We start from the raw sequence: 27,870 nt of genomic DNA, 5'->3' as shown, positions 1-27,870 counted from the left end.
ATGAATTCCTTTTCTTTGCAACTCTGGATCCATTCTGTACTCTTCTCTACCGTTCTCCACTCAGCTTTGCACCATGGAGGTTATCTTACGCGGATTTGCATGAACAATTGCGATTCACAGTCTGTATTCCAGGTGAGTTCGCCCAATGGAAAGCACATAAGGGAGATGAGAAGGAAGGATGAAAATGAGGTCTGAGTATTTAATTTCCTGTCTCTGTTCCTGTGAAATGGCCGCCAGTTGGCTGTGCCCTGTGACCTAAGGTCACAGCTCTGTGAGGCACTCATAACTCACTCACTGAATCTCTGTCTCTCTTCCTAAAAGTTCTAGCAATTGATCCTCTTCTTGCTCCATCTGACCTAGAGGCAGTGATGGAAGTCTGATTTTAATAACCCTGAATACTGCATTACCCCTTGGAGAATTTGCACTCTCTTGCCAATACCTTTGTATGTGTTACCTATATTAAAACTTCATCAAGTGGTACAGTTTGAGTGGGTCATCTGTTTCCTATTAGTCCCCTGATTGATTCAGTGTTTTTGCATATGTTGTAGATGGGGAAACTGAGGCCCAAGACTATCTGACAGTTAAATAACTTGCACATCTAAGATTCCACCCAGAGTTTCTAACTGCAAGCTTATACACTCACAGTGACAGCTTAAGTAATGATTCTGAATGGGGAGGCTGACCCATATGTGTAATTACAGCTCTGCACAACAGAGATTTCTTGAACTGACTCAGAGTCACAGCAATTCTAAGAAACATACCACTGTCACTTATATAAGTGTTGTGTTTTGAAATTTTATAACATGTTTGCAAAATAAAGCAATGGCAATAGTGTTTGGAAGAAAATTGGATAAGACTGCATCTGGTCTTTCAGCACACCATTCTGTCTTCCCTGCATGACTAGAGTTAGCCTAAAAAGCAACTCTGATCATGACATTTCCTGTCTAAAAACTCTCTATATTGACTAATATCCAAACTGTGCATATTAAGTCTTTTATAATGGGCCCTCTTTATATCCCTCTAGTGGTAACTTTACCACTTCAATCCATATGCTCTAGCCCATATGGAACCACTACAGTTAATCTCAATGAGACGTGATTTTTCCAAGAGGCATTTGGCAAAGACATCTGGGCACACCTTTGGTTGTCATGACTAAAGGCCCTGCTATTGGCACCTAGTGGGTGGAGGCTAGGGCTACCACTAAACATTCTGCAATGTGCAGGACAGACCCACACAACAAGGGACGATCTGGTTCAGAATATTAGTATTGTCACTGTTGACAAATCCTGCCCTGCTTTAGGCACATTGAACTCCTCCTTACCCTTGAATTTGTGACCTTGTAACTATCATTTACGAGATGCTGTGCCAAGCACTGTGCTTAATATATGATTTCATTTCATGACGTGATCAACTTTGTCCTTATGCATATGCTGTTCCCTCTGCTGGAATGCCTTCTCACTCCTCTCTGTGGCTCACTCTTTCTAATTCTTGAAACACGTTATATACTCCCTCCCCAGCAACTCTAGGCAAAGATATAGACATCTGAGCTGAATTCCCGTAACACTTTGTTCATTCTTTAGTATAATGATTTACCTGTTTTTATCTGCAACTCCAACTTGTTAGCTTGTTAAAGACAGCAGCCATGTTATTTGTGTTCCCCCATTTCAGCACAGTGTCTGACACCTGTTGGGTATTAATCATTGGATGAATAAGCAAATACATTGCAGGCAGCAGATAGATTTCTTCTGAAGAATGGTGTTATGTTTACTTTTTTATAAATTAAGTCACACCTTGAATTCAGTAGGAAAAATTACATTTAAGAGAAAGCTTCCTGAATTTCTTGTTCAAATGAACATTTTCTTAAAAATTGTATATCCTGTAAACCAGGGTTTCTGTGTCCCTTTTCTTTTTTCTTTTGAATACTAAATAACATACAAACATACATACTTGCTTTTCTTGGAGTGAGAAGTATCCATGAACATTTTTGTTATGGTTTTAGGGTGCTCTTGTTCTTTGGGAATGAGAAGCCGATGGAACTGCATGTAATGGCAGCATTATGTTGAGAATGGGAAAATATGAGTTTTTCTCAGCCTTGTCTGCAAGAGGGACAACGTCACTTCGCATCAGTTTTGTTGATTCCCTGGAACTGTTGGCTACTGTTGGGTCTGCTCTGCAGCCTGCTGCTGCAAAATACAGAATTAGAACCTGGCAGGCTTTCCTGCATAGATTTGCACACTGTATAAGATCAAGCCAGTTTGGGTGGAGAGGAAGCAATCTGTGTATTTTGGGAGCTTTGTTAAAATAAAATACACTTAATGGAGTGTGTGAGGCCAATAGCTGCACGAGTGAGCAGAAGAATGTCTTGAAGGTGCAAAAGGAGAAGAAGGTGAATGATTAATTACCTGGTGGTACTTTGCTTACAAGCTTGTCAGAATATCCTCTGTCCATAGTAGATGGCTTAAGGGCTGGTGCAAATACAGTTCTAGGGAGTCTGCTTGGTATGCTGAGTACATAGTGAGAATTGACAAAGACCACTACGTGCACATTGTTAACTACTCATCCTACTGTATCAATGCCAGTGGGCCCCTTGCATTTGTTAGCATCATTTGTGTTGTCCAGTACTTTTGTTTTACCCCTTTCCTCTTACTATCTATCAATTTGGCTTTCTCCTTTAAGACTATAGGAGATGTAAATGGTGTCACTTCCGAGAATGTGTAGGCAAAAAAGAACCTCTGTTCCATTTACTTCCTACATTCCACTTTTCCTATAGTTTTCATTCTCTTCTTGATTAGAACTTCATCACATCTTAAGTATTGTGTGCTTGTAATAAGTTTAAAGAACTCTAAGTTTTGATTATTTCCTGTCTGTTTCTTTGGTGTTATATGTAATAATTTGATTACAAAAAGCAGTAGGAAGATGGTAGGGAAAAGTTGCTTGCCAGAAACTCCCTCTTTCAAGTTAAACAAAAATGAATATACCAAACAATTAATCATTAGCCCTGAGTAAGGAAAGAGACATGATAAGTGTCATGACTCCCAGAAAGGAGGAGCAAGGTAAATGATTCTGAAGCCAAGCCAAGAGGAATGGCCAAGCGTGATGAGGAGACAACCATGCATGTGCTCCTGTGCCTATGCATATAGTAGTGTCTAGTCGATAAATACATTGAGAATTATCCCAGGACCTTTATGGAAGGAAATAAGACTGAGTAGATGTTCTCATGTGGTCCCACTTTTGAGTGAAGAGTAGTGGAAATAGCTGCAGAAGGGAAATAAATACAAGTCACAGAAACAGACAATGGATCTGAGAATCTGAAAAGAATTCACCGGAAGATGGAACAAAAGTCCTGATGTACCCCCATGCCCCCGTTACCTTAGGATGCACTCATTGACCAGGTGGGGTGACTTCTGATACAAGACTTTTAACAAAGCTTTAGAAATGAGAACACAGTCCTGGTACCTAAACAAAGGTTACACATAGTCTTGACTGAGTTATTCGTCTCTCCCTTCATTTCTTTCCCACACCTCACCATCTCTCCAGCTACAAGAAAAAAGTACATAGAACTAAAAGCATGAAGCCGCTGAACTGTAGATAACTCTGAGAGCCAATGTCACTGAAACTGTATCTGAATAACTAGAAACTCTGGATAGAGCCACGTGAGTGGGAGCAGGGAAGTCAATGACATGATAGTGTAAATGCAAAACTGAAAAATAAAATAAAATAATAAAAAGGTGTAGCTTAGAAAAGTCAAAGTATCTGATCTAAAAGAAAATCAACACAAGGACAGGAAAATTTACCATGATATATTCTATAGCTCATTTGCACTATAGAATAACTTCAGAAATTTTAATTTAATGCCACAAGAACTCAAAGAAAAATTTTAAACAAATTGAGTGAAAGGAAAAGGGAGATTCTAGATGGAAGGAAAAATATGAGAATGAAATTAATGCAGTCATATAAGTGATTTAAAATAATTAACAACAGGGAAATAGAGAAGATATGGCTAAAAATTGAAATACTACAGAGGGAAATGTTTGAGATCATCACAGTGAACACAGATGAGAAAAATCAAAGATACTAAATGCATCATAGAGAAACCAAGCAAGATGGAGGACAGATAGGATAATCGGATCCCTGAAATAGAAAAACTGGGTACCTTAACAGAGAGTTTGTCTAAAGGTATCAAACCAGAAATTTTTCTTAATATGAAGAATTGACTCAAAGTTGAAAATAACATGCTGGGTTGTAATAAAATTTTATGTACTCAACATTAACATATTTATTGATTATATCATTGGAATTCAAAGAATAAAATGATATTCTTCAGGCATCTAGACAAAATTTACTACCAATGAGAGAAGTGCTGACATTATACAATCTTAAGTACAATAAAGTCATATCTATAAAAGTCTGCACAAAATAAGGTTTAACTAAAGAATTGCATGCAGCCATAATATAATCCAAATATAAAGAGCACAGACATGAACAGATTTTGGTAATATAGCAGTCATGAGTTCTTTCTAAAAAGAAATCACCATAAAATGCAAGCATTTAAAAAGTGAAATAAAATTCCTCAGAAATGGAGAAACTCTAATAAAGGGCTTGGTGAGACTAGTGACAATGTTTAAATAAACAACAAACACATGATAATTGTACAAATTATGAATATAGAGCAAAATATACCTGTCTTCGAGGTTCCCAGAACCACCCTCAATCTAGATAATTGCCTGGAAGGATTCTTAGGACCCAGAAGCTGTTATATTCATTGCTATGGCTTATTACAGCAAAATTTGCGAAGTAAAATCAGCAAAAGGAAAAGAAACATGGGGCAAAGTCTGGAGGAAACCTGGCACAAGATGCCAAGAATCCTCTTCCAGTTGAGTTGAACAGGATGTACTTAATTTGTCCATCAATCGTGTGTAATGACATGCAAAGTGCTGTCAACCAGGGAAGCTCCCTGACTCCAGAATTATGGGTCAGTCACATAGACATCTAGTGCTTGTATTACTGATTTCAGTTACTGATGTTCCAGATCCCCGGAGGGAGAGCAGGTAGGTGTTCATTAGAAATTGCATTGTTTGTGTGTGTAAACTATCCAGGCTAACCAGTGAAGTGTGGCTCAAGACTAGGCATGCAAAGCATTCTTATCAGACAAAACACTCCAGAAGCTCAATTTTCTTGTGAAGGGCCAGTCATGAAAATACGCCCTTCTTGGGAAGGTGCACAGTTTGAATAACCCAGATCTTCTGAGTTAACCCTTTCCGATATAGTGTAATAAAAATAATAAAACAACAAAAATTCAGTGATGAAGGAAAAAATAATGTTCTCACTTTTCATAGGAGGAAGGCAGTCTTTACTGACTAAACTTGAAGCACAGAGTTAAAAATAATGATACCAATATTTTCATGTTTTTAGTATCTTGTAAATTTTAGTGAATTATCTTATTGATAATACTTAAAAAAAAATTTTACCGAAATTTGAATTTAAAAATTTATTTTCTTTGTGAACTTCATGAAAATTGAAATTAATTTTAATTAAAATGATATATGTAGCATGTTTTCTATCTTTTTAAGTGCTCCTATTCATTTGTCCTTCTATCTGTATATATGCTTAGAAAAATATCTGAAGGAGTGCTCCCCGAATATTAATGATGCCTATTTCTTGATGGTGTTATGTCTAATGTTTGAACATTTTTTTCTTTATATGCATCTACATCTTTCAGATGTATATGCTATTTTTAAAAATAAATAAAGCCATCAAGGTGATTATTCTTTTAAAAGAGGAGAAGAGAAGAACAGACTGAGGAAATCATATCACTGCGAGACTAGTTTAACGTAGGCTGGGAATAGTGCTCTTGTTTTGAAGGGAGTTAAAGCGTTGTGTAGATAAAAGAAATACACACACATGAAGCAAATACTATACTATATTTCTCCCTGGATTGTTACTCTTAATACAAGAATTTCATAGAAAACTTCTTCTATACTAACTTATTTCACATGACCCAATATTCTACTGTCACATCTTCTTATATTTGGAGGGGCCTCTGAATTCCAGTGGCAGTGTAACTTTCCCCCTTACTCACCAGAATGTGGGAATGTGGAGAGAAGCCATTGATTATTGATGTTGAAGAACAATCAGGTAATACTAAACAATCAAACAATAAGGAAAAAAATCTCAGTGCTAAAATGAATTTTTAAACGTCGCAATGATTAAATAATATGAATTATTTATACCCTTCTTAAAGTAGGAATTGGCTTACTATGACAAGTACAAATAGTTATCACTTGGGGCTAAGAAAAATTTTATGGAGAAAGATATGTAAGATATTTGCAATAGTCAAGCAAGGTAACTCTGGATTGGCTGGGTGGGGAACTTAGCAGATGCTCTCCCTGGAGAAGCAACAATTTAACTGGTGAAATTATTAAGACACACACACGCAACCACTTAAAATCTCTGAAAATTGTCCTAAGGACATAAACAAATGGCGAAACATTCACTTAAGAAATCTGCTAAATCTCACTAAACCAAGTAAAAGCTATGACATTTAAACCACAGTCTGCTCCCCTCTCCTACTCCACCCCTGCTCCTTGTGTGGAAGCTTTCTTTATTCCAGGCAGATACAGTGAACAAGGCAGGAGCTCCTCCTTCTGCCAGTAACCCTAGGACTACAGCTTAACTTCAAAAGGGGTGAGCCACTGGTACCTCTTAGCGCACCCCGGTTCCATGTTGCAGACACAGCATTCCTGGTAAGCACAGCCAAGAGTGGGGCTTTCTTCTCCTACCCAGTTCTCATTCACAGGGCAGAAGCTCCCCATTCATATCCCAGGTTTGGCGTGTCAAGAATATTGGGGGTCCAGGTGTCCCTGTCCCAGCTTACTAACATGTTCCATGTTGGAAGGAGAAAGCTGAGAAGAACAGAGTGTACCATCTCTTTCAGTGCCCACTACAGAATGAGAATTCACTCAGGGAGAAAAAGGCCACAGTTACTGCATCCAGCTGGGATGTAACGGCAAAGATGTCCTATCCAGGGGCAGATACAGGCTTTAAGGAGGGAGAGCTCTATAACTCTGCTTAAGGTGACTGACTATTTGGGACAGAGCTTAGAAACATTCATAGCTAAAGGACTTTGGAAAATAATGGAGATCTTGGTGACCATCGATTCTGAGGGGACAGGTAGCTCTATAATATGAGTAACAATGAACAAAATGGCAGACCAGCCAGAAGTTTAACAGAATCAGGGATAGAGGAAACCATGAAGGGCCTCTCTGGGATCACACTTGTCCCTGAGGGTCTGGATGGTTGTACACATTTGCTAGGCTGCACTCACTTAATGCTAATTAAAGTGGTACATGGCTCAGATTTGAAAACATTCCCAAGCCACACACATACCCATTAGCAAGGAGAAGAGCTTTATTGGTATAAGGGGTTTAAGCACAACTCATCAACAAATACTGATTGAGTGATAAGCTACTTTTATCTAGGGTATACTTCTAGGAAGCCAGGTATGAAAATAAAACTACATTCATCCTTGGTGGTTTGGAAGACTGTATATATTCCCAGGGCTGCACCTGGTCAGGAGTGACAAAAGGGCAGCTTCCAAGTAGTAGGCCCTGGCTGAACATGAGGTAAAATCTTAAATTCCCTATATTTTAAAAGCAGTCTTCAAGTCACACACATCCAATATATAAAGGGTAAAAATTAACTGACTACAGGGTCTTAGGTATAGTATTCGACCAGTAAGTGGCTTATACTTACCCAGGGATAATACCTAGGAAGGCAGGCTAAAAGATAAAAACAGGGAAAAATATCTGAGCAGGGACATAAGAGCCTTCACACACTATTAAGGAAATATAAGTCACAGAAGTAGTTCAGCCAAGTCATTAAACAAATAAACAAATGAACAACACAGCAAGAACTAGCCCTTGTGGTAGTAGGGTGAGGGGGTACAGTACCCAGACTTGCTAAAATCTATTATCTGAAATAATCCAGTTTTCAACAAAAAAATTGAGAAACACGCAAAGAAACAGGAAAATGTGACCCAAATGCGGGAATAAATAAGAAGCAAAAGAAACTGCCTTTGAGGGAGCCCAGATGATAGACTTAGCAGACAAAGATTACACAGAAATTATTATAAATATAAAAGAATTAAGGAAACTATACTTAAATAATTAAAGGAAGTAATAATGATTCACCAAATAGGTAATATTCATAAAGAGGTAAAAATTATATGTATAAATAAATTTAAATTTTTATATTTCTATCTATGTATTTATATTTCAATGTTTCAACTCCAAAATTTCCATTTTCAGATTTTATATGTATATGTATAATATGCAGCATAATGCATATATAAACATATATATTAATATAAATAATATATAATATATTTAAATAGAAATTTTGGAGTTGAAAAGTACAATGATCTAACCTTCACTAAAGAGACTTAATAGATATGAGTTGGCAGAAGAAAGAATCAGAAAACTTGAAGACAGAGCAATAGAGATACACAATCTGAAAAGAACAAAAAATGAATGAGGAAGTGAACAGAGAGCCAGAACATGTGGGTCATCATTAAGTATACTGGCATATGTATGATGAGAGTAATGGAAGGTGAGAGAGAAAGGGACAGAAAAAATTTACAAAGAATTAATGACTGAAAATTTCCCAAATTTGATGAAAAACACCAGTCTACACACCAAACAATGGAGGCCAAAGGCAGTGAGACAACATTCAAAGTGCTGAAAGAAGTGTGTCAGCCAAGAATCCTCTACCCAAGAAAACTGTCTTTCAAAATTGAAGGTGAAATAAAAAGTAAAGACCTTCTCAGATAAACAAAAACAGTGAATTCATTGCTAGTACACCTGCGTGAGAGAAACTACTAAAGGAAGTTCTTCAAGCTGAAAGGATGTGATTCGAAAACAGTAATTTGAGTCTACATGAAAAAAACAAAGTATTCCCTCCAGAAAAGGTAATTATATAGGGCATAATAAAAGAAAGTATAATTACACATTTCTTTTTCTTTCTTAACTGATTTAAGAAGCAATTGTATAAAACAATATCTATAAAATTGTATTGCTGGGCTTTAGAACATATAGAATTACAATATATTTGACAATAAAACACAAATGAATGGAGCTATATTGGAGAAAGGAAAATGACACCAGATGGTAACTTGAAGCTGCAAGAATGAAGAGACAGAGATGGTAAATAATAAGCTTACTTAAAAAAATTATAAATGTGTTTGAGCTCTTTTTTCTTCTCTTCACTTCTTAAAAAGGTGTAAGTTGTTATAAAGCAATCATTATGACAATGTATTGTTGAGTTTGTAACATATATAGACATTATGAAAAACAATCATAGTGAAATAAGGGGAAAGGGGAGCTATGTAACAGTAAAGCTTCTGTATCCTACTTGAATTGAGTTAGTATAAATATGAAGTAAATTCTAATAAATTAAGATGTATATTGTAAGCCTTAGAGGAACCACTAAGAAAGTAACTAAAAATCATATATAGTTAAGAACCATTAAAAGAATGAAAACAGTATCCTAGGAAATATTCACTTAAGACTGAAGTAGGTCATAAAGGAAGATAAGAACAACAAAATAATGGAACTATGTAAGTACCATTGTGTGGGCATCCCATTATGTGGTCTGTCAATACTCAATAATCCAATTGATTTCAGACTGAATAACTTTCCTTAATTAGACTCATTTTTTCTCCCTCAAATTAGTATTCTGTTCATGGCATTCCTTGTGTTTGAAATCTTTTAAGCGAAATAATCTGTTTCTGGAATGGATTTTGTTTCAGTTGATTCCTATATTAAATTTTCTGCTTCATCACACACTCCTTAAAAATATGAAGTTGATTATAGAACATAGAGAGATGCACACAAAGGTACATATTGAGATACATGCTTTACTTTGAACCATTAGTTGTTTCACTACTTACCTCTTATTTCTTCTCTGATTCTACCAATGTTGACCCAAAGATACATTCATTTTTATCTGTATTCTAGCACATACATACCCAAAGGCCTTAAAGTGAACATTAATTTTAGAATGTATTTAAGTTGAATATATCAAAATAACCATTTCATGGCTCACTGAGAACCCTAATATCTCTAAAAAAGGAGTGTATATATGTATATATGTGTGTATAGTAGAAGGTGCATAGTAATGATTAATGGTCTTCATAATTACACAAACAGAGCATTGTGCTTATTAATTTGTAACTATTAGAATTGTGTGTATTATCTGTGTTTATATAATTATATGTCCATAAATAACACACAACTTTAAATAACAGCATGTATGTATATGTGCGCATACTTGAACATACACACAAGAACACTACACTCTACTATGAAGCATTATACATGTGCTTTGGGTTCTTAGAAACATGAATGTGCTCCTGGCATAGCTCTGTGACAATTTAGCAGAATGGTTAAGTATACAGCTGTGAGAATCAGACTGCCTGTGTTCAACTTCCAGCTCTGCCATTTGTTAGCTGTGTGACCTGGTATCTATAAAATATAATGATATTGTCATCCTCATGGTGTTCTTGTAAAGATTAAATGTCTTCTTAATGCATTTAAAGTCCTATAAAGCACCAAGCAAATAGTGCTCAATACATTTTAGATAACATTATTGATCTTCTTTTGATTCTGCTCTTCCAGGATATAAAATAATTTCTTTCATATATGGAGTGTGTGTTAAATTTAGATTATGTTTCCCATCTAAGAAGAGATCTTCATAATGTGCCTTTTATTATGATGATGTCTACAACTGTCACACCTTTATCTATAATCTTCTCAGAGATTGCAAATTGTAATGCACTGCTATTAGCATGTCATTGGTATTACCTGAGTGGTGCTTGCTTCCCAGGAATGAGCAGGTGTATTTATATTGCTTTGCATGGACTTTTTGTGTGTTGTGTAAATAGGATGGAGGTACGAAGATGACAGACTATTTTAAGTACCTTCCATGTTGTCTGCTTGGCCTCTCCCCATTACAACTCCTTTTTATATAACTTACCTGATATTTCTTCTCTGATTCTACCAATGTTGACTTAAAAAAACATTCATTTTTACCTGTGTTCTGGCACATGCATACCCAAAGGCATAAAAGTGAACATAAATTTTAGAATGTATTTGAGTTGAATACATCAAAATAACCATTTCATGGCTCACTGAGAACCCTAACATCTCTGAAAAAGAAGTGTGTATATGGATGTGTATGTGTGTATGGTAGAAGGTGAAAAGAGGGTAAAAGATGTTTGTCTCTTTTGTTTGCCATTAGGTCCTCAGCACTTAGAAAAGGGCCTGGTATACAGGTAGTACCTTGTAGTCTAAAACCATTCATTTACTTCCTGGTATCTACCAAAGTCCCTTAATTTTATTCCAATCTCAAATAGCTTTTATATAACGACTTTTTAAAATATGCTTGATGCTTCTGTTACATTGAATAGTTTGCTATTCAATTTATCTGAGCATTCCACTTTTTTTCTTTATGTGTATAGAGATGCTATTTTATCTACCTGTTAAATCTGGTGCCATCACTTCTTTCATTACAGATTGCACCCATCTACCAAGACCCTCACAGAGTCTAGCCATCTATTCCTCTCCCTTGCATACCACAGCCTCTCTCTCCTGAAAGCCACTGGCTTTACTGATTTATCTCCTTTGTTATTTAACCATTTTTATAATCTAGTACAGTTATTTGTGCATGCCATGTCTCCCTGCAGAACAGGAACCCTGCCTGTTTCACCTTTGAACCATCCATGATCCATGTAGGGTGGTAGCAACTGTTTGGCAACAGCAAATATTCAATGAGGGTCATCAATTTAATCAGTGTCAGATACTGAACCCAGTGATGTGTTGGCTTCATAGGAACGTGAGTGATATTCTCTTCCTGTGTTCTTTAAAAATATTTGCTTAATCAATGATTAAATATATTCACATTTTGAGTAGCATGGTGTTGTAGAAGAGTCCCCGGACTTCGTATTGAATATACTGGGTCAAAATTCAGACTATGTGCCTCTGAGATGGTAACATCCTCCTCTAATGGCCTCAGTTTTCTGTTTGAAAGTGGGAATAGTAGACCTATGTTGTATCATTAACTGAGATAACATACTGGCACAAGTGATGGTGGGGCTCCTAACCAAAGTGCTTGGACTGGAGAAGGTATCAAATAAAAGTGAGTTTCTTCCTTTTTGAGGTACTGTCTGAATGAACGCAAAATTAACTGGTTCTCAGAGTGTCATTAGCTTTCTATTGTGGTGTTCTAGCTCTAGCTGTATCATATCCTTGAATGGGTTAAGCAAACACAGTATCTGGCCACTAGGGAGGTTATGGGACCAGGCTGTGCTGCTGATCTTTCCTTCTAGAAGCTCGCTGGCAAACATCTGGTTATTTTGATGGCTATAAACTGCTCTTTTCCTCTTATTCTCCATGAAATACTTATAGGAGTCTATGTTTTATTTATTCTGTTTTCCTTTTGTCCATAGCATACAGAATTACAATTATTACTATTTTTGTGTCTGCAGAATGCTTTCATATCCATTATTTCATTTGGCAGCCTTGAGAAGTCTGCAAGCACAGTAGGCCAGGGAACCAATGCTATCATATGCCTTTTGCAAATAAGGAAATAGAGCCTCACAGTTTAAGTGGTCTGTCCAAGGTCACATAGCTTAGAAATGGCAGCAGTGAAGGTCTGTCAAACACATCACTTGCCTACAAATTGGGTGTCCTCTCCACTCTACTCTAGTCACCCTGGAAGCACAGGGAAACTGATATCCTTGTCCTAACGGTTCCCCCACTTTTCTTTGCAGAGGCGTCCATCTTGAGCTATGATGGCAGCATGTACATGAAGGTTATCATGCCTATGGTCATGCACACCGAGGCAGAGGACGTGTCCTTCCGCTTCATGTCCCAGCGAGCTTATGGGCTGCTGGTCGCCACAACCTCCAGGGATTCTGCTGACACCCTGCGCCTGGAGCTGGATGGGGGGCGTGTCAAGCTCATGGTTAACTTAGGTATCGTATGAAGAACCCTCTGCCTTTCTGTTTGGGCTTGTCTTCCCTTTCTTTTCTGATTTTCATTGGTTTGATTGAATTCTTTGTTTGTTTCTTGAAAGTTAGCTGCTCACCTCTTGTTTAATAGACCAAGGATAAAACCCAACAGCAACGAACACCTTCTCCTTGTTTCTGCATGAGGTTTTGATGTCAAGTTCTGGTTTCTGACAGTGGTGGTTTCTTTTCTAGATTATTTGTTTCCTAAGTTTCCTTTCTTGGTTTTTTGGAATCGTTTAGCTTTGTGTAAAACACGCTACTTTGGTCCATCTTTTGATCAATCACATTGCCATTAAGTTCAAATCCTTGGTCACCACTCAAAACAGTCAAAGCTCAGGGAAGGAATAGGGCAGCAAATGGAGGCAAAATGTGGGTTGGGACTGGAGAGAATTAAGCTTTGCAAGAAGGAGGAGAATTGCATTGATTCTGTCTCCACATTGACTATTCAGAAGGGGAATTCCGGTGGCCTTAATGGCACTGGTATTTCCTTATACTTTCTCTTAGAGGGGAGGACAAGTCAGATTGTTTCTGTTGTCCCCCTGGAGAAGTAATTCATAAGTGTAGAGTGTCTGACATGTGGAAGGGGAATGTGTCTCCTGATATGTATCCCCTTCTTCCTTCCTGACATTCTTCCCATCCTTTAGCAGCCCCTTTTGTAAAGATTGTCACGTCACACTGTTACTCACCAATTACTCTTTTTTCCTCGTATACTGCATAGCAAATTTTCTTTGGTATTCAAAACTTAAGCCAATTTCAAATTTTTAGCTTTGTTGAGAGAGGATCTGTCCTTCTACTGTAATTACCTATATCAGATACCTTGGAAATTCCCCTCTTTGTGGCCTCACATTCTCTTTTGCTGCTGACCTTGACTGGATTTTACTTGGTTGCCTATGGAGAATGGAACCTCTTGGTTTTAGGAAGAAAAAAAAAAGAGCCACTATTTCTGCTCTTTCTACTTAATAGAAAGACAGTGCCCTGTGTTGACAGGATTAGTGATATAACTGAGTCCATACTTTCTAAGTCTATGAATTTGTTTGGGTACCTAGAATATGTTTGGATGCAGAGCTCCTTTATAAAGAGTTTAGTGGAATGGCTTGTCAGAGGCATGGAGAAGAGCTGATGAACAGATGTGCCAGGTGTAAGACCATATAAAGCAGTAGGTGGCCTGGTGGCAGAGTGGGGTTTGGAATTCATACCAGTCTTACCCACTGTCAGGTCAGCCAGCCACACTGGGAAGATGCCTGCATTACAATCCTAACCATTTCTAGGACGTCAGGGACTGTTTTGAGCAGTGGCTCTAGTTACGTCTTTTTTCTTTCTTCCAATTTGCAGCTTTTCCAATGCTATGCCCTTTTTCGTGTCCAATCTCATTTGATTTCTGTTGTCATTGTGTCTCTTGGTTTTTCTTTTGTTTGTGTATGTGTGTGTTTGATTATTTTGGGTTTTGTTTTCTCTTTTGCTGGATCTCTGTTTGTGTACTTGAGTTTCCCGTCCTCCCCACCATCAGCCATGTTAAATCAAAAGATGGTATTCAACCCTTCAAAGGCCCAAAGCCTGCGGCCCGCATAGCAAACAGCCTTGAGAACAGAGTGTACTGAGCAGCCTGCAGAGGCTGGCATACCCCTGTCCCTCTCACCTTCCCTTCCCTACACCATCCTCCTTGCCTTCAGTAAACCAACAAAAAAGTATCTTACCTAAAGCCACAACCAGGAGCTAATTGTCTACTTTCCTGAAAAACAGAAAAAATAAAAAATAAAGTCAGTAAAAATCACAGCCTCCTCACTAGCTCACAGAAAAAGAAGATGAAGACAATTTTAACTCTGCGTCTATTTCAAAGTAGGAGAGAGCTATAGATATGTATATGGATGATTCAGACCCAGAGGGTCCTGGGGAAATGCACAGTCTTTAAACAGAAATTTTTTCTCCTTTTTTAGATGACATTTTGTAAAGATTAGAAAGCCAGCTGTTACAGGTCTCACATCTTGGAATAACAGGGTGGGGGAGATAAAAGGAGATGAGGAAAGAGATGGACAGATTCTTTTTCTCTCTCTCTTAAGCACATATTCACACATACACACACACATACTTTAGTCATAGATTGCCTATGAATTCCTAGAAGCGTTACATTTCTATAACTTCGGCCAAAACCTGAAAGTAGTGCTTTTCAAAAAGACTCTGATTTTGCCTCTTGGCTCCCTTTGACACGCGATCTGCCTGGCTCCTCCGAAGCTTAGGCAAGAGAGTTGGCCTCTCCTGAGAAAGAGTGCGGGGCTTCCCCAGAAGCAATGGTGGCTTTTCCCTGAAAGGTATGGTTCACACACTTTCCGGTTTGAATTTATTTAACCTTCTCTCAAACCTAACGTGGAAAACTGAACTTAAATTCCTTGTACATGTATATACATACCTCTTCATATTTATGCTTTGTTTGAAGGTTCTCCTTTCATCCCTTCCCCCCAGATATATAAATAAACACTTTCCTTCTCCTTATCATGAGTTTGTGTTTCACTTTTCTTGGTTATAGAAGGAAATATCTCCAAACAAAGTTTTCATTCACATTCATTCCTCAAGAACAAATCTCAAATGATCATTTTGTTCCTCACTCCATTTCAGCACCTGCACAAATTATATTACAGTTTACTTAAAATTGGTCACACGGATAGACTCATGATATTAAAGCCTAGTATATATTGCCATGGCATAATGTGTCTCCTAAGTGTCCAGGAGGCAGGTTTTTCCCAGGGCTTTGTTTTCTGTAGACAACCAGATGTAAGAGCCGGCATGAGAGATGTCCTGTAACACACAGCACATTTTTAAAAGTTGTGAGGTTGGCTATTGATCAGTCATATTTGATCCTTTAGAATGAAAATATTATAATATTTTATCATTACAGTATATTAGAGATTTAAAACACCTTGTCTTACTTCAATCTCATAGTAACTTATGAAATCAAGACAGATGTAACAAAGAAATACATGACTTTCCAAAGCTAACATTAAGTTGATAGCAGAGCTGGGACCAGAACCTGTGCCTCCTAAGTGCTAGATTGGCATTCGTTACCAGTTATCTCCATAGATCAATACTGTGGATCAATGATGTGACCATCTTAATGATGTTTAACAGCTTTCGTAATGGTCACCATTTAAGTATGTACAGAAGGAAGCTCTTTCCTTAGTGCCTGGTTTGAACTGAGCCGTACAGCAGAGCAGGCACTCAGTGCTGGAACAGCCTCATCTGTGGCCCTTTAAACTCCTCATCAGAGTGCAGGCAACCCTTCCTTAATGCTGGAGGCTCATTGGGAGTGTCCTGCAGTTTGGTTAATTGCATTTGAATTCTCCAGATGTTCTCTCTCTGGAAACATGGACTTGCTGACTACTGTTTCCTGTATGCATCACTGAAGACATACAACTCCTAGAAGCACTCATCTCTTCCATGCTCAACCCAAAGCTCATCAATATGGAAAATAATGATTTTTCCTCATTTACTAAAGTAAAACAAAAATCTGTATTAAACAGGATGAACAACACAGACACACACACCTCTCAAGCACCATGCTGAGGCTAGGGCAGAAAAAGAATTTTGGCTGCTGTTACAGTTAGAGCTAAAGGAAATTGCCCTCCCAAGCCAATTCCTGATTGACTTTTCATTTAAAAACACATTCTCACTACGAAAACCACCCTCTCAGAGCCTATGAACAAGGGACTGGGGTAGATTTTTCTCTTCAGACCATGTATTCTTCAGGTAAAGTAACACACAATCATTCTTCACGTTTTGACTGAACATGACCAACTGCCTGTCACCCTGAAAGCTCCAAGACCTCGCTTGGTTCAGAGATACCGTTCAGTTCATGGATTTGGACGAACCCAGAAGGATGAGCCCAACACAGCCCCTCTCCCCACCAGGTCCTTGTCTAAGAATAAAATCCTCAGCAGCACGGAGACCAAAGAAAACTACTCTTTGTTTACAGTTCTTGGGTTTGCTACTCCAGGCCCACACTTCCTCACTCTCTCTTAAACATGCCCACACGCCTGTTTCTCCTCTCTGCAGTGCATCGGGAAGGGTCATTTCTCCAGCTTTGGGTCATGGTAGGTGCAGCCAGAAGCTGAAGCCACACTTCCTCCTCCCTTCCTGCCCTTCCACTCCCCAGTACCCCCCAGGGGCATGGCCTCCTCTGTCTGGTGATCGTACCAGTTGCTCCAGGGCTGTTTGCTCCCACTTTTCTGTTGCGGTTGACGACACATGACAAACCTAACCGCACGAAACCAAACCCAGATTTTTCTCAAGAGATGTTCTGGGGAACCAGTTAGCTTTCTGCCTCCTTCCTCAGAATGATTGGGTGTTCTAAGTGGCTCCGATCTGGATTTCATGTCCTTCTGCCCTGTCATTTGCTGCTCGTTCCTTTCTCACTTGCTCACAGTGGTTTACTTTGGGAAACTCAGATGGTGGCATTATCCTTGACAAGCCCTCTAAAAACACTGGGCCAACCTTAGGCAAAAAAGACCCCAGTTTCTTACTGTATTTATTTTTCTGTAACTTTATTCCTTTTCTTTATCATTTTACTTCTATCTTTTAATATGTAGCTTTGAACAAAATCTTACTGGAATTCCCACCACTATAAACCAAACCTAGGTTCAGCCGGGCAGCTTGGTAACAACTAACCTGAGACATTTCTCTAACCATTCTGCCCAATCCCCTACTAACACCCATTGACTTGACTCAAGGTCTTTATGCCTTATGTCTGCAACTCTAAGCACCTATAAATAAAAAGATAGATACTGTGATCTCTGCACAGAATACCTTGTCTGCTTACCAGCACTGGAAAATCATCCAACCTTTCCTCCCTGTCCCATTAAAAAAAATAAAAACAAAGATTTTTTTTTTCTCCTCAAGATGCAGAATCACAGAGTAAAATAGGTAGGATGTCAAAGGTGTCCGATGCCTCCTTGCCATGTGCCTGTCTCGCCTTCTCCTTGAATGCTGTCGGCCCTTGATTCAGTCTGAGCATTCAGGCAGGTAGACGGAGATGGGCTTCATGAGTGGGTTGGTCTGGGAGCCTTTGAAATAATAGCAGAGAAGCCAATCAGTGTGATCACATCATACAACACCTTTTACCCTATATCCCACCCCACCTCTCTAAAATCTGGGATGGGTGTTTGTGCGGTTAGCTGTTTGCAAGTGGCCATTTTATGACAGGAAATGACCAGGTGGTGTTAACCCTTTCCTTGTCTCTAAGCATAATGGCAGATATGCCTTCAATAATTTCTGTAGCATTCGGGGCCCGACCTAAGGAGAGGGAGGAGGGAGTTTGTTTTTAGAAAAAGAGAAAGGGTTAAATACTGCACTGAGAAACTTCATGGACAGATTTTTCTTTTAAATGGTACAATGTGTCAAACTGGTCATATATCTTTGGAATACTAACACAAAAATCATGTTGATGCTACTTTTAAAGATAAATTTTAAGAAAGTCAATTGTAGTGGAAAATAGACTACAACTTGCATTTGGGGGAGAAATTTTTGAATTAATTTCCCAAGTTTAACAAAATTAATATTTCAAAGTCCAGGTTTAAAATACTTTCTATGAAAGAATAGGTTTTTGGGGAACAAAAAGCAGTATACTCGGTGTCTATTGTGGATATATATGTATACCAGTATATATCTCTATACATATGTGTATATATATGTGTGTGTGTGTATATATATATGTATCCAACTTTACTAAGTAATATACTGTACATATACACCCACCCTTAAACTTGTGCATACTGTATATATATAAAATGGCCACATTTCTTGCGTGTGTCTGTCCCCGGAAGGGTGGACTGATTGTTTTTGGATGTCTGCAGCTGTTACCTTGAAGGATGCAATTTCATCTTTCATTTATTTTTCCCCATCTAGACTGTATCAGGATAAACTGTAACTCCAGTAAGTTTTCCCTCAAGTTTTATTTTTGAAACAAAAAACTGACTTTATTTTGTTTACTGTTTTATGAGCTGTTTTTCCTTTGAATTATTTTATTTTTTTTGACTGTGGAGTTGGGGGGAGCTGGGGTTGACAAGATGCAGGGCTGGGGTGATGGTCATGGGCTGAGGGTGGCTCGGGATGTGGTCTCTGCCTTAGGGCAGGTCCTCTCTTCTACCCTTGCATTTTGCTCTGTGTGCAGAAAAGGAGGAAAGGGCACCTGGATAATGAAACAACTTGAAAGTGAATTGAAATGGTCATTTGTTGTTTTGGGTAAATAACCCCAGGGGTGGACAAAAAGCATCAGAGAAACCAGAATGCACTTCTCCACTACTGAAAGCTTCAGAAAAATCAAAGCAAAGTTCATGACCCAGAAGGTGACTGCCAACTCTGAGATTTCTTTCCTGGCATTTACCACTGTAGTGGCTTTTTATTTAAAATTTTTTTTTTTTTAGGAGGGTGGGCAAAGCATTGCTCTTGGTGATAATACAGCATTTTACCCAAAGACTTGAGACACATGCTGGCTCTTATGAAGAACAGTTGCAGTCTCTTCTTTTTACCTTCTCCCATTCAAATATTCTAGTTCTTGAAGAAGGGTCCGAACGAAGTGCAGGCTGAATACTACTTACGCCATTTCTTCCTCTGTCCCCAACATGAACATTAATGGGAGTCTTGAGGTAGAGGCATAGGAAGAGAAGGAGGAAGGATGGCCGTAAAAGAAAGACTAGGCCCTGAGGATGAAAGGAAGAAAGGCAGCAGACCTGTTTTGAGTCCTATAGCTTGTTATATTAGTTAAGGTGATAAGTTAACTAGGGTAATTAGAGTAATTAAGCATAACAAAGAAATCCAACAGTTCAATGGCTCAACAAAAGAAAAGTTTATTTCTTGTTCAGGCAGTCCAGTGCCAGTTGGACAGCTCTCCGGGTTAGCAGTCTTCAAAAAATAATTCAGGCATCTAGGATTCTTCCACAAACTGGGTCTATCACCTTAGAGTTCTTGACTTCCAGTGGTATGCACAGGGAAGAGAGAGGGGGATTGAATGGTATGTTGTACTGCCTTGCCTGGAAGTGACATACATCACTTCTACCCATATTTTGTTAGATGTGATGCCATCCTAAACTCAAAGAAGCTCAGAAGTATAGTTTTCTTGTGGACCCAGGAAGACAGATTTAGATTAGTTGAGCATCTCACACACACAATTCTCAGTTTGCAAGGCTCTTTCTGTTAGGAAAAAAACTCAGAGAAGAAATAATCAAACTTTTACACTTCATTTACTTGCTTATTCCATCATATTAAATATTTTACAGGTGCTAGCTAATTTAGCCTTCTTTCTTGAGAGATACAGTGTCAGGATGACAAACTGATAAAGCCCAGATCCACTTTTTCTGGGCAAATGCTCCAGATAAATTAACAACAAAAAAGAACTGTAAAAAAAAAAGATCAATATAAACAACCACTTCCTAAGTGCTTTATGCTTGTCTTGGCATCACTTTCAGTTAATTTAAGCAATGTCCTATTTTGCTGTGTTTAAACATTTCTAATTAGCCAGAAATTTCTCATGATAGTTAGATCATTAAAAGCCTAATTGAAGCATCCTTTTTCTCCAAAGACTGGCATTTTCTCTTTAAGCAGCTTTATTGAGGTGTAATTTCCATACCACAGAATTAATCCATTGTAAGCCTGCAATTCAGTGACTTTTAGTAAATCTATAGATTTAATAACACACATTTTGGAAAGTTTCCTTCACTCCCCAAATTCTCCTCATGTCCATTTGCAGTTAATCCCTGCTCTTACCAACAGCCCTTAACAGGTCCTGCTCTACTTTTGTCTCTGTTCATTTGCCTTTTTCTGGACATGTCATATGAATGGAATCATTTGGATATTCAGTCATTTGTGTCTAGCTTCTCAAAACTTTTTATAGCATATTTATGGAAAGCTCTTTCTTTTCCTTTGTGTTGGTTCCCAGAAGGGAATAATGTAGAAGCCGAGCATGAGGGTGGAAAGCCTCATCCAAAGCTGAATCTGGCATCTTTTGGCTTCAGAGATTTGTTTTCAGAACCAAGAACTGATCAGGACCTGCTTTTTGTGCACTACCCACACTTTATCTGGCAGTTAATTCCATATATTCCATCTGATCAGCCATGGGCAGTCATCATAAGACAATTCCCAGAATTCTTTCTCCTGAGGAGACAGTGACTTCTCCAAGATACAGATGTCAGCAGGTTTTCTAAATCTGATAAAAGAATTTCTATTCAGAGTCACCGAAAGCAGCATTGGGAGGAAATATATCAGCACAGATGTATTCCCAACTTTGATCACAATATGGAAAGAGCATAACTAGTTTTAATTCAATATGTAAGTATAGAGCCAAGACTGGATTTTGGGAATCAGTTCTGAATTCTCATGACAAACCTTTAGCACACTAAAGAAGTTAATTTTGGTGAAAGCATCAGAGAAAGAATACATAGTGCCCAGTAGTTGAGCAGTGGTTAAACAGAAACAAAACTAAACTAAACATGGGTCTTTTAAACTAATTTAAGAACTTTAGTACTGAGGTATATACAGTGTACCCAGAGTATTGTGGAGTCACAAAGTAAATGGCATACATTTTCTTGAGATCAATTTTAATTATTGATTTGGAAGAAAAACTAGAATTGAGCCCAAAGTGATATATTTTGCAGAACAATGCAAATAAGCATGGGTCTTATTTATAAATCTTATGCTTTAAGAAAAAAACAATGAATTCCATCATTATTATTGGCACTTGGGTGGGAAAGTTTGAGACCATGCAACTAAATGAGGAGAAAAAACAGTTACAGGTATTTAGAACTTCTAAATCCCTCTTCTCATGGACTAGATGTCAGAGTTTATAGCTCAACCTGTTACAGAATCTCAGGTTGTTTCTGTAATAGGTGTGCAGATCCTTCCTCTTACCCATTTTTTCACTATGAGAATAAGAGAAACAAGATTAATTTGCAGCCTGAGTTTGAGAGCGAGAGGGTTTTCCTCTTATCCCTTAGCCTTGTCTCCAGTAGAAGTCCGACATGGAGTGTAAGTTAACAAGTTTCAAAAGAGAGTTTCTTTTTCCTTTGAATTAAATTTTAACCAAGTCTTAACCTAAGTTCCCAGACTTTTCCAAGATGCCTATCTTCTGGAAGGTCAGTCAGGTAAAACACTGAATGACATTATCTCCTTTTTTTCCTGTTCTCTGCTACAAAGTGTTTGTTTGTTTGGGGAAATGGCTATTTTGAAGGGTTTGTGTGAAACTTTTTAATGGAGAGAAGATCATGAAAAAGAGGGGTGATCTGCCAGCATAAAGAGAAAGCAATTGGCCAGGAGAGAGGGCAGTGGTCTTGAGACAAAAGCTGCTTCCTTTTGGCTTTGTTGACTGGCCCTTCCATCAGCGATGCTGGCCCAGCTAAGTATGTGCCAAGGATTTCCAAGAAGCGAAAACAGTTCTTTTAATCAGCTTCTCTGCCTTTTTCCCTGTCTACTTTATCTTTTCCAATGCTTTGTCTTTCCTGAGAATATCTATGATACACTTATTACTCGTTCCATATCTTACTACCCCTGCTTTTCTAAGAGTAATACACCATAAATTCTTTTCTGGCTACTATCATCAAACATACATTCAAGAGTGTGCAAATCTAGGTCTTTGGTGAATCAGGGACATTCCTGCATTTGGTTCATCTGGCAAGAATATTAAAAAAATATATAATAAAGCAATTTCCAGTTTAGAACCCACTTTCAAGTTGCAAAAGAGCAACAGAGTTGGCAGTCATCGTGGCGAATTGAACTCCAGGACCACTGCTAAAGAAAACAGGGCTGATTTCCAGGGACTTTCTGGAGGAAATCAACTTGTTCCTATGGTTCCAGTTCCATGAGGCTGGCAGTACCCTAAGAGGCATGCAGTTCTGAAAACAGGTATGAACTTCTTGTTGGTTTCCTGGGTGTTTGCTCAAATGAAAGTCTTTAAGATGGTTTGTTGTCTCTTACTTACATTGTCTGACTGTGACTCCGCCCCATGACTCCCTAGCCCCTACTTCATTCTTTCCCTTTCAAGCCCTGTGTGGTATGACTTGAATGAATATCGTGAACTCTTACTAATTACAAATGAGAATAACGTGAACAAATAGAGTGAACATATATTAATGAATATCAGTTTCCCCCCTTCTTTCAATTTTTTCCTCATTTCAAGGGCTACTTCCTCTATGTGTGGCTATTTCTTCAATCTTTTTAAAAAGGGGTGTATGCATCACATGGAAATTGTGAGTTTCTGCATATGCCTGATTATTTAGGTATATGTATATGTAGAACCTCCTCCCTGCTCCACACTCAATTACTTTGAATTTGAAGCCTTGCCAATTTACCTGTAACAGGGTTCATTTCCCCTTCTTAGACATAGAGGAGAAAAGAAATAGAGTTCCATACAAAAATATATAGACCTCAAGTGTCACAATATAGTTATTTGTGTCACAGAACAGTTTTGCTGATCTTGTCTACTTTCCATAGAGTCTCTTGTGTTTCATTCACTGCAGAAATGCATGGTAATGTATGAGCTATGTGAAAATAACATCACAAGGATATGTTATCCAAATTTTACCTCCAAAGGCTACTAGTATTTACTAAATATTCCTTTTCTTGCACCTGCTTGCCTAGCACCTGTTTTTTGCCTTTTGCCTTAGCTTCTCTGCCTTTAGTTTCTAAGCAGACTCAGTTCCTAGTGTTTCGGCGAAGTCAACAGTATATAGGTGGTTTTTGCTTAATCTAGGCATAGCTCGGTGAATTGCAGTTTATTACCTGAGACTTTGGTTTTTCTTCTCTTTTTCTGTCTTCTCTCTCTTTGCTACCAGAATATGTGGCTTTATTTTTAGGCCTGGTTTATCTAGAAATCCCAGTTTTGAATTGTTTAGCTCATCATTGACTCAGAAACACTTACCTCAGGTCAACCAGGAAGGCTGACTTCTTCACTGTGAAAAGTCTTCTGAGAAGGAAATAACAGAACCTTCTTTGGCACCCATTCCAAAATTTGGACAATCACTGTCAGCCACTTGTCTGAAAGTATTCTCTTCATAGAGTTTTAGTAGAGATGGAAAATCACAGAGCAAGGTCTTTCATATAATAATCTAGTATCTATCAGACTACCAACATCACGCCTGAGGCTCCCCATTTCCATACTGAATGATTACACCCTACTTCAACTCTGCTAAAAACTTGTGTTTAAAAAGATAATACATAATTTTGTTTCTCTTTAGTACGTTTTATATTTCTTGTAACATATGAAGCATCTCAAGTGTAAGTTTATTATTAGTAATAGCCAAATTTGAGTATAATATTAGGAGTCTTCCTAACAATTTAGTCTTAAACTTCTCTTTTGTAAATATTCATTTAGAATGGTTTTATTCTTACAGTTAAAACAATTGTTCATGGAACAAAAGCACATTTGTAAAAATTCTCTCTCTTATCTCTAATCCTCCTCACCAAATTCTCATTGAAGAACCAAAATTATCAGTTTTTATATGTTCTTTCAGAGATAATCCAAGAGTATATAACAGATAGTTGTACAAAATTCTTTCTTTTTCTTCCTTGTCCTTCTTGGCACAGTGTTAATATTTGCCCTTTTTCACTTAAAATGTCTAAGGGATCATTCCATATAAGAATATAAAGGCCTACTTTTTTCCTTCTAATGGTCATATAATACTGCATTTTATGGATATATCATATTTGATTAACTCAGCCCCCTACTTATACATACTCAGATTTTTCTCAACTTTTTGCTACTACCAAGTATAAGAAAATGTATATTTCTGTTCATTAGTCTTTGCATACTTACACAGAATCTGTTTGATAAATTCCTAAACATGGAATTTTGAGGTCAAAAGATGAATGCCTTATAAATGTTTATAGATATTGTCAAATTGCACTCCATAGAGGTTGTCCAGATTTACATTTCCTAACCAGCAATATGTGAAATTTGTTTCTCCTCACCCTTATTAAACACATTGTATTAAACTTTGTATTCATTTTCTTAAAAGAGCTCTTAAAATGTTGCTTCTACATATTCAAATGAGAGCCCTTTGTTACCCATAAATCTTTTATTTCCATCTTTTTACTTCTTCAAGTATACATAGGGACCATTGCCATTCAAAACTTTGGTGACTGCTTAACCCAGAAATCTTTTAATATAAATCTGCCGTAGCAGCATTAATCATATTTTAGTCAACAGGGGTGTTGTAAATAAGTGACAATATGTTATAGTGATTTTGTATGATTTCCCTCCTATATTCCTGCTTATATATGTTAGAATCACAGAAGAGAGAGGCATTTTAGTGCAATTACAAAAAGCAAGGAGGCCTGTGGGGCCAAATAGCCTGGATTCAACCCTTCTTTATACTACCAATGAGCTGTGTGTCTTTGGATAATTTATTTCAAATCTCAGTTTCCTCAGATGTAAAATAGGCATAATTATAGTATCTACCTAGTTGAATAAAAACAGAACTTAGAACATAACAGATGCTAAATGTGTGGTGGTGATAGTGATGGTGAGTCAGTACTACATCTTGAAAGATGATCTTTTGAGAACTGTATTTGTTCATCAACAGATAGCTACATATTCTTAAAACCGTATTTTGTAGCTTGTAGATGCTTAAAAATGCATATCCCTACTTTCTCTAATCAATTAGTCAGTGCAGTAATAAATGCTTTTCGATGCCATCAGAGTTGCTTTGGATTCTCCTTCAGTAACATTACTAATATGACTGTTAAGACCATCTTTGAGCTATATTGTTTTTTTTTCCTTCAGTGCATTATGATAAACGCTTGATATTAACCCAGAACTAATGAAAGTATTTCAACTTCATGAGTTCTTATGTGTTTATTTTTGGAACCCTGGAATCATTTCAATAAAAGCTTCTAATGTTCTAAAGTGAAAATATTGTTTTTAAAATGCGCAGATCTGATTAGATGATATCATATCTGTGACTTTAATATCTGGCAGTATCAGTTTTGTATAATCTAAACAGGAACTAAAGTAAAATAGAGTTAGGGATATGAGTTTTTGTAGCAAGGGAATAGATTTCTGGCTAAGAACATTATGGTCTGTTGAGCTTCCTTGGCACATTCCTGTTATGGCTTTGGAGATCATGTTCATGCAGACCAGGGGAGAGAGGTGGGCTAGCTCGCCAAGAGGAGAAAAGAGCCATCCTCTCTTTAGCAGAGCCTCTTTTTTGGTTTCAAGCATTGCATAATGGGTCAGTATGTTGAGAGTTGCACCTGACCTTTGGGTAATTGAAATTACACATATGCCATACAAAACCTAGTGGCTTGGTCCTTATCAGATCCATACATGATACTCAGAAAAGTAGAAAATTAATGACCATTTAGCAGTTAGAACTATAGCACCATTCATCCCCAACTTCTGGGAATGTCCTGTGAGAACAGATTAAAAGAGGCCCTTTTTGTGTGATTTCAAAATGGTACCTGTGCTCTAGGATGTTAATATATCTCCTTTTGGTTTGCTTCTCATATGTACAGTGAGCCTCTGGTATGGAAAAGTCCACTTAGGAAGGTATTTTCACTGTTGTTTTTCATATGCATTTTAGAAAGGATAAAGAGTTTGAGATCAAGTACCCAATTAAAGAGTAGATGGGAAGTGAGAGTGAAGCATTAAATTATTGATAAGTGGCTTCCAAAGGAGGGTGTGTTTTGTTTTGTCTCCTCAAAGAAAGAAGCAGAGGAACTAGCATAGGAGAAAATAGATTTAAGTTAAAAAAAGACCTCACAGCAGAGGAGCTGAATAGACAGTTCTCTAAAGAAGAAATTCAAATGGCCAACAGACACATGAAAGGATGCTCCACATCGCTTGTCATCAGAGAAATGAAAATTAAAACCACAATGAGATATCATCTCACACCAGTGAGGATGGCTACCATCCAAAAGACAAACAACAACAAATGTTGGTGAGGTTGTGGAGAAAGGGGAACCCTCCTACACTGCTGGTGGGAATGTAAATTGGTTCAACCATTGTGGAAAGCACTATGGAGGTTCCTCAAAATGCTCAAAATAGAAATACCATTTGACCCAGGAATTCCACTTCTAGGAATTTACCCCAAGAATGCAGCACTCCAGTTTGAAAAAGACAGATGTACCCCTATGTTTATCGCTGCACTATTTATAATAGCTAAGATATGGAAGCAACCTAAATGTCCATCAGTAGATGAATGGATAAAGAAGATGTGGTACATATACACAATGGAATATTACTCAGCTATAAGAAAAAAACAGATCTTTCCATTTGCAACAACATGGATGGAGCTAGAGGGTATTATGCTCAGTGAAATAAGCCAGGCAGAGGAAGACAAGTACCAAATGATTTCACTCATATGTGGAGTATAAGAACAAAGGAAAACTGAAGGAACAAAACAGCAGCAGAATCACAGAACCCAAGAGTGGACTAACAGTTACCAAAGGGAAAGGGACTGGGGAGGACCTGTGGGAAAGGAGTGATAAGGGTGGGAAAAAAGAAAGGGGGCCTTACGATTAGCATGTATAGTGGGGTGGGGGCACGGGGAGGGCTGTGCAACACAGAGAAGACAAGTAATGATTTTACAGCATCTTGCTACGTTGATGGACAGTGACTGTGAAGGGGTATGTGGGGGGGACTTGGTGAAGGGGGGAGCCTAGTAAACATAATGTCCTTCATGTAATTGTTGATTAATGATACCAAAATATAAAATAAATAAAAAATAAAAAAGAATATGAGATCAAGACAAAAAAAAAAGGCACAGAGAAAAATACAATGTGAGCAGGTGATGTCCACCAAAAGAATATACAAGAATTACCAGAGTGGC

At 37.8% G+C, this 27,870-nt stretch overlaps 1 protein-coding gene across 32 annotated transcripts in view; it reads left to right on the top strand.

Annotated features, from left to right (window-relative positions):
* NRXN3 (neurexin 3) overlaps window positions 1-27,870 on the top strand; it is a 1,528,794-nt gene that overhangs the window by 549,866 nt on the left and 951,058 nt on the right. For 23 of the 32 annotated variants that reach the window (XM_037019061.2, XM_037019001.2, XM_073242058.1 and 20 more), the window contains 2 exons: window positions 12,827-13,030; window positions 18,959-18,985. In XM_037019061.2, coding sequence (XP_036874956.2) covers window positions 12,827-13,030; window positions 18,959-18,985 — 231 coding nt within the window. The remainder of the gene's footprint in view (window positions 1-12,826; window positions 13,031-18,958; window positions 18,986-27,870) is intronic. The other 9 variants (XM_073242064.1, XM_073242063.1, XM_073242059.1 and 6 more) reach the window with 1 other exon arrangement.

The sequence above is a fragment of the Manis javanica genome, chromosome 8, assembly GCF_040802235.1.
Source record: "Manis javanica isolate MJ-LG chromosome 8, MJ_LKY, whole genome shotgun sequence".
In the NCBI taxonomy this organism is placed as follows: Eukaryota; Metazoa; Chordata; class Mammalia; order Pholidota; family Manidae; genus Manis; species Manis javanica.
Note: the sequence above shows the minus strand (reverse complement) of the source record. Positions and strands in the feature narration are given on the sequence as shown.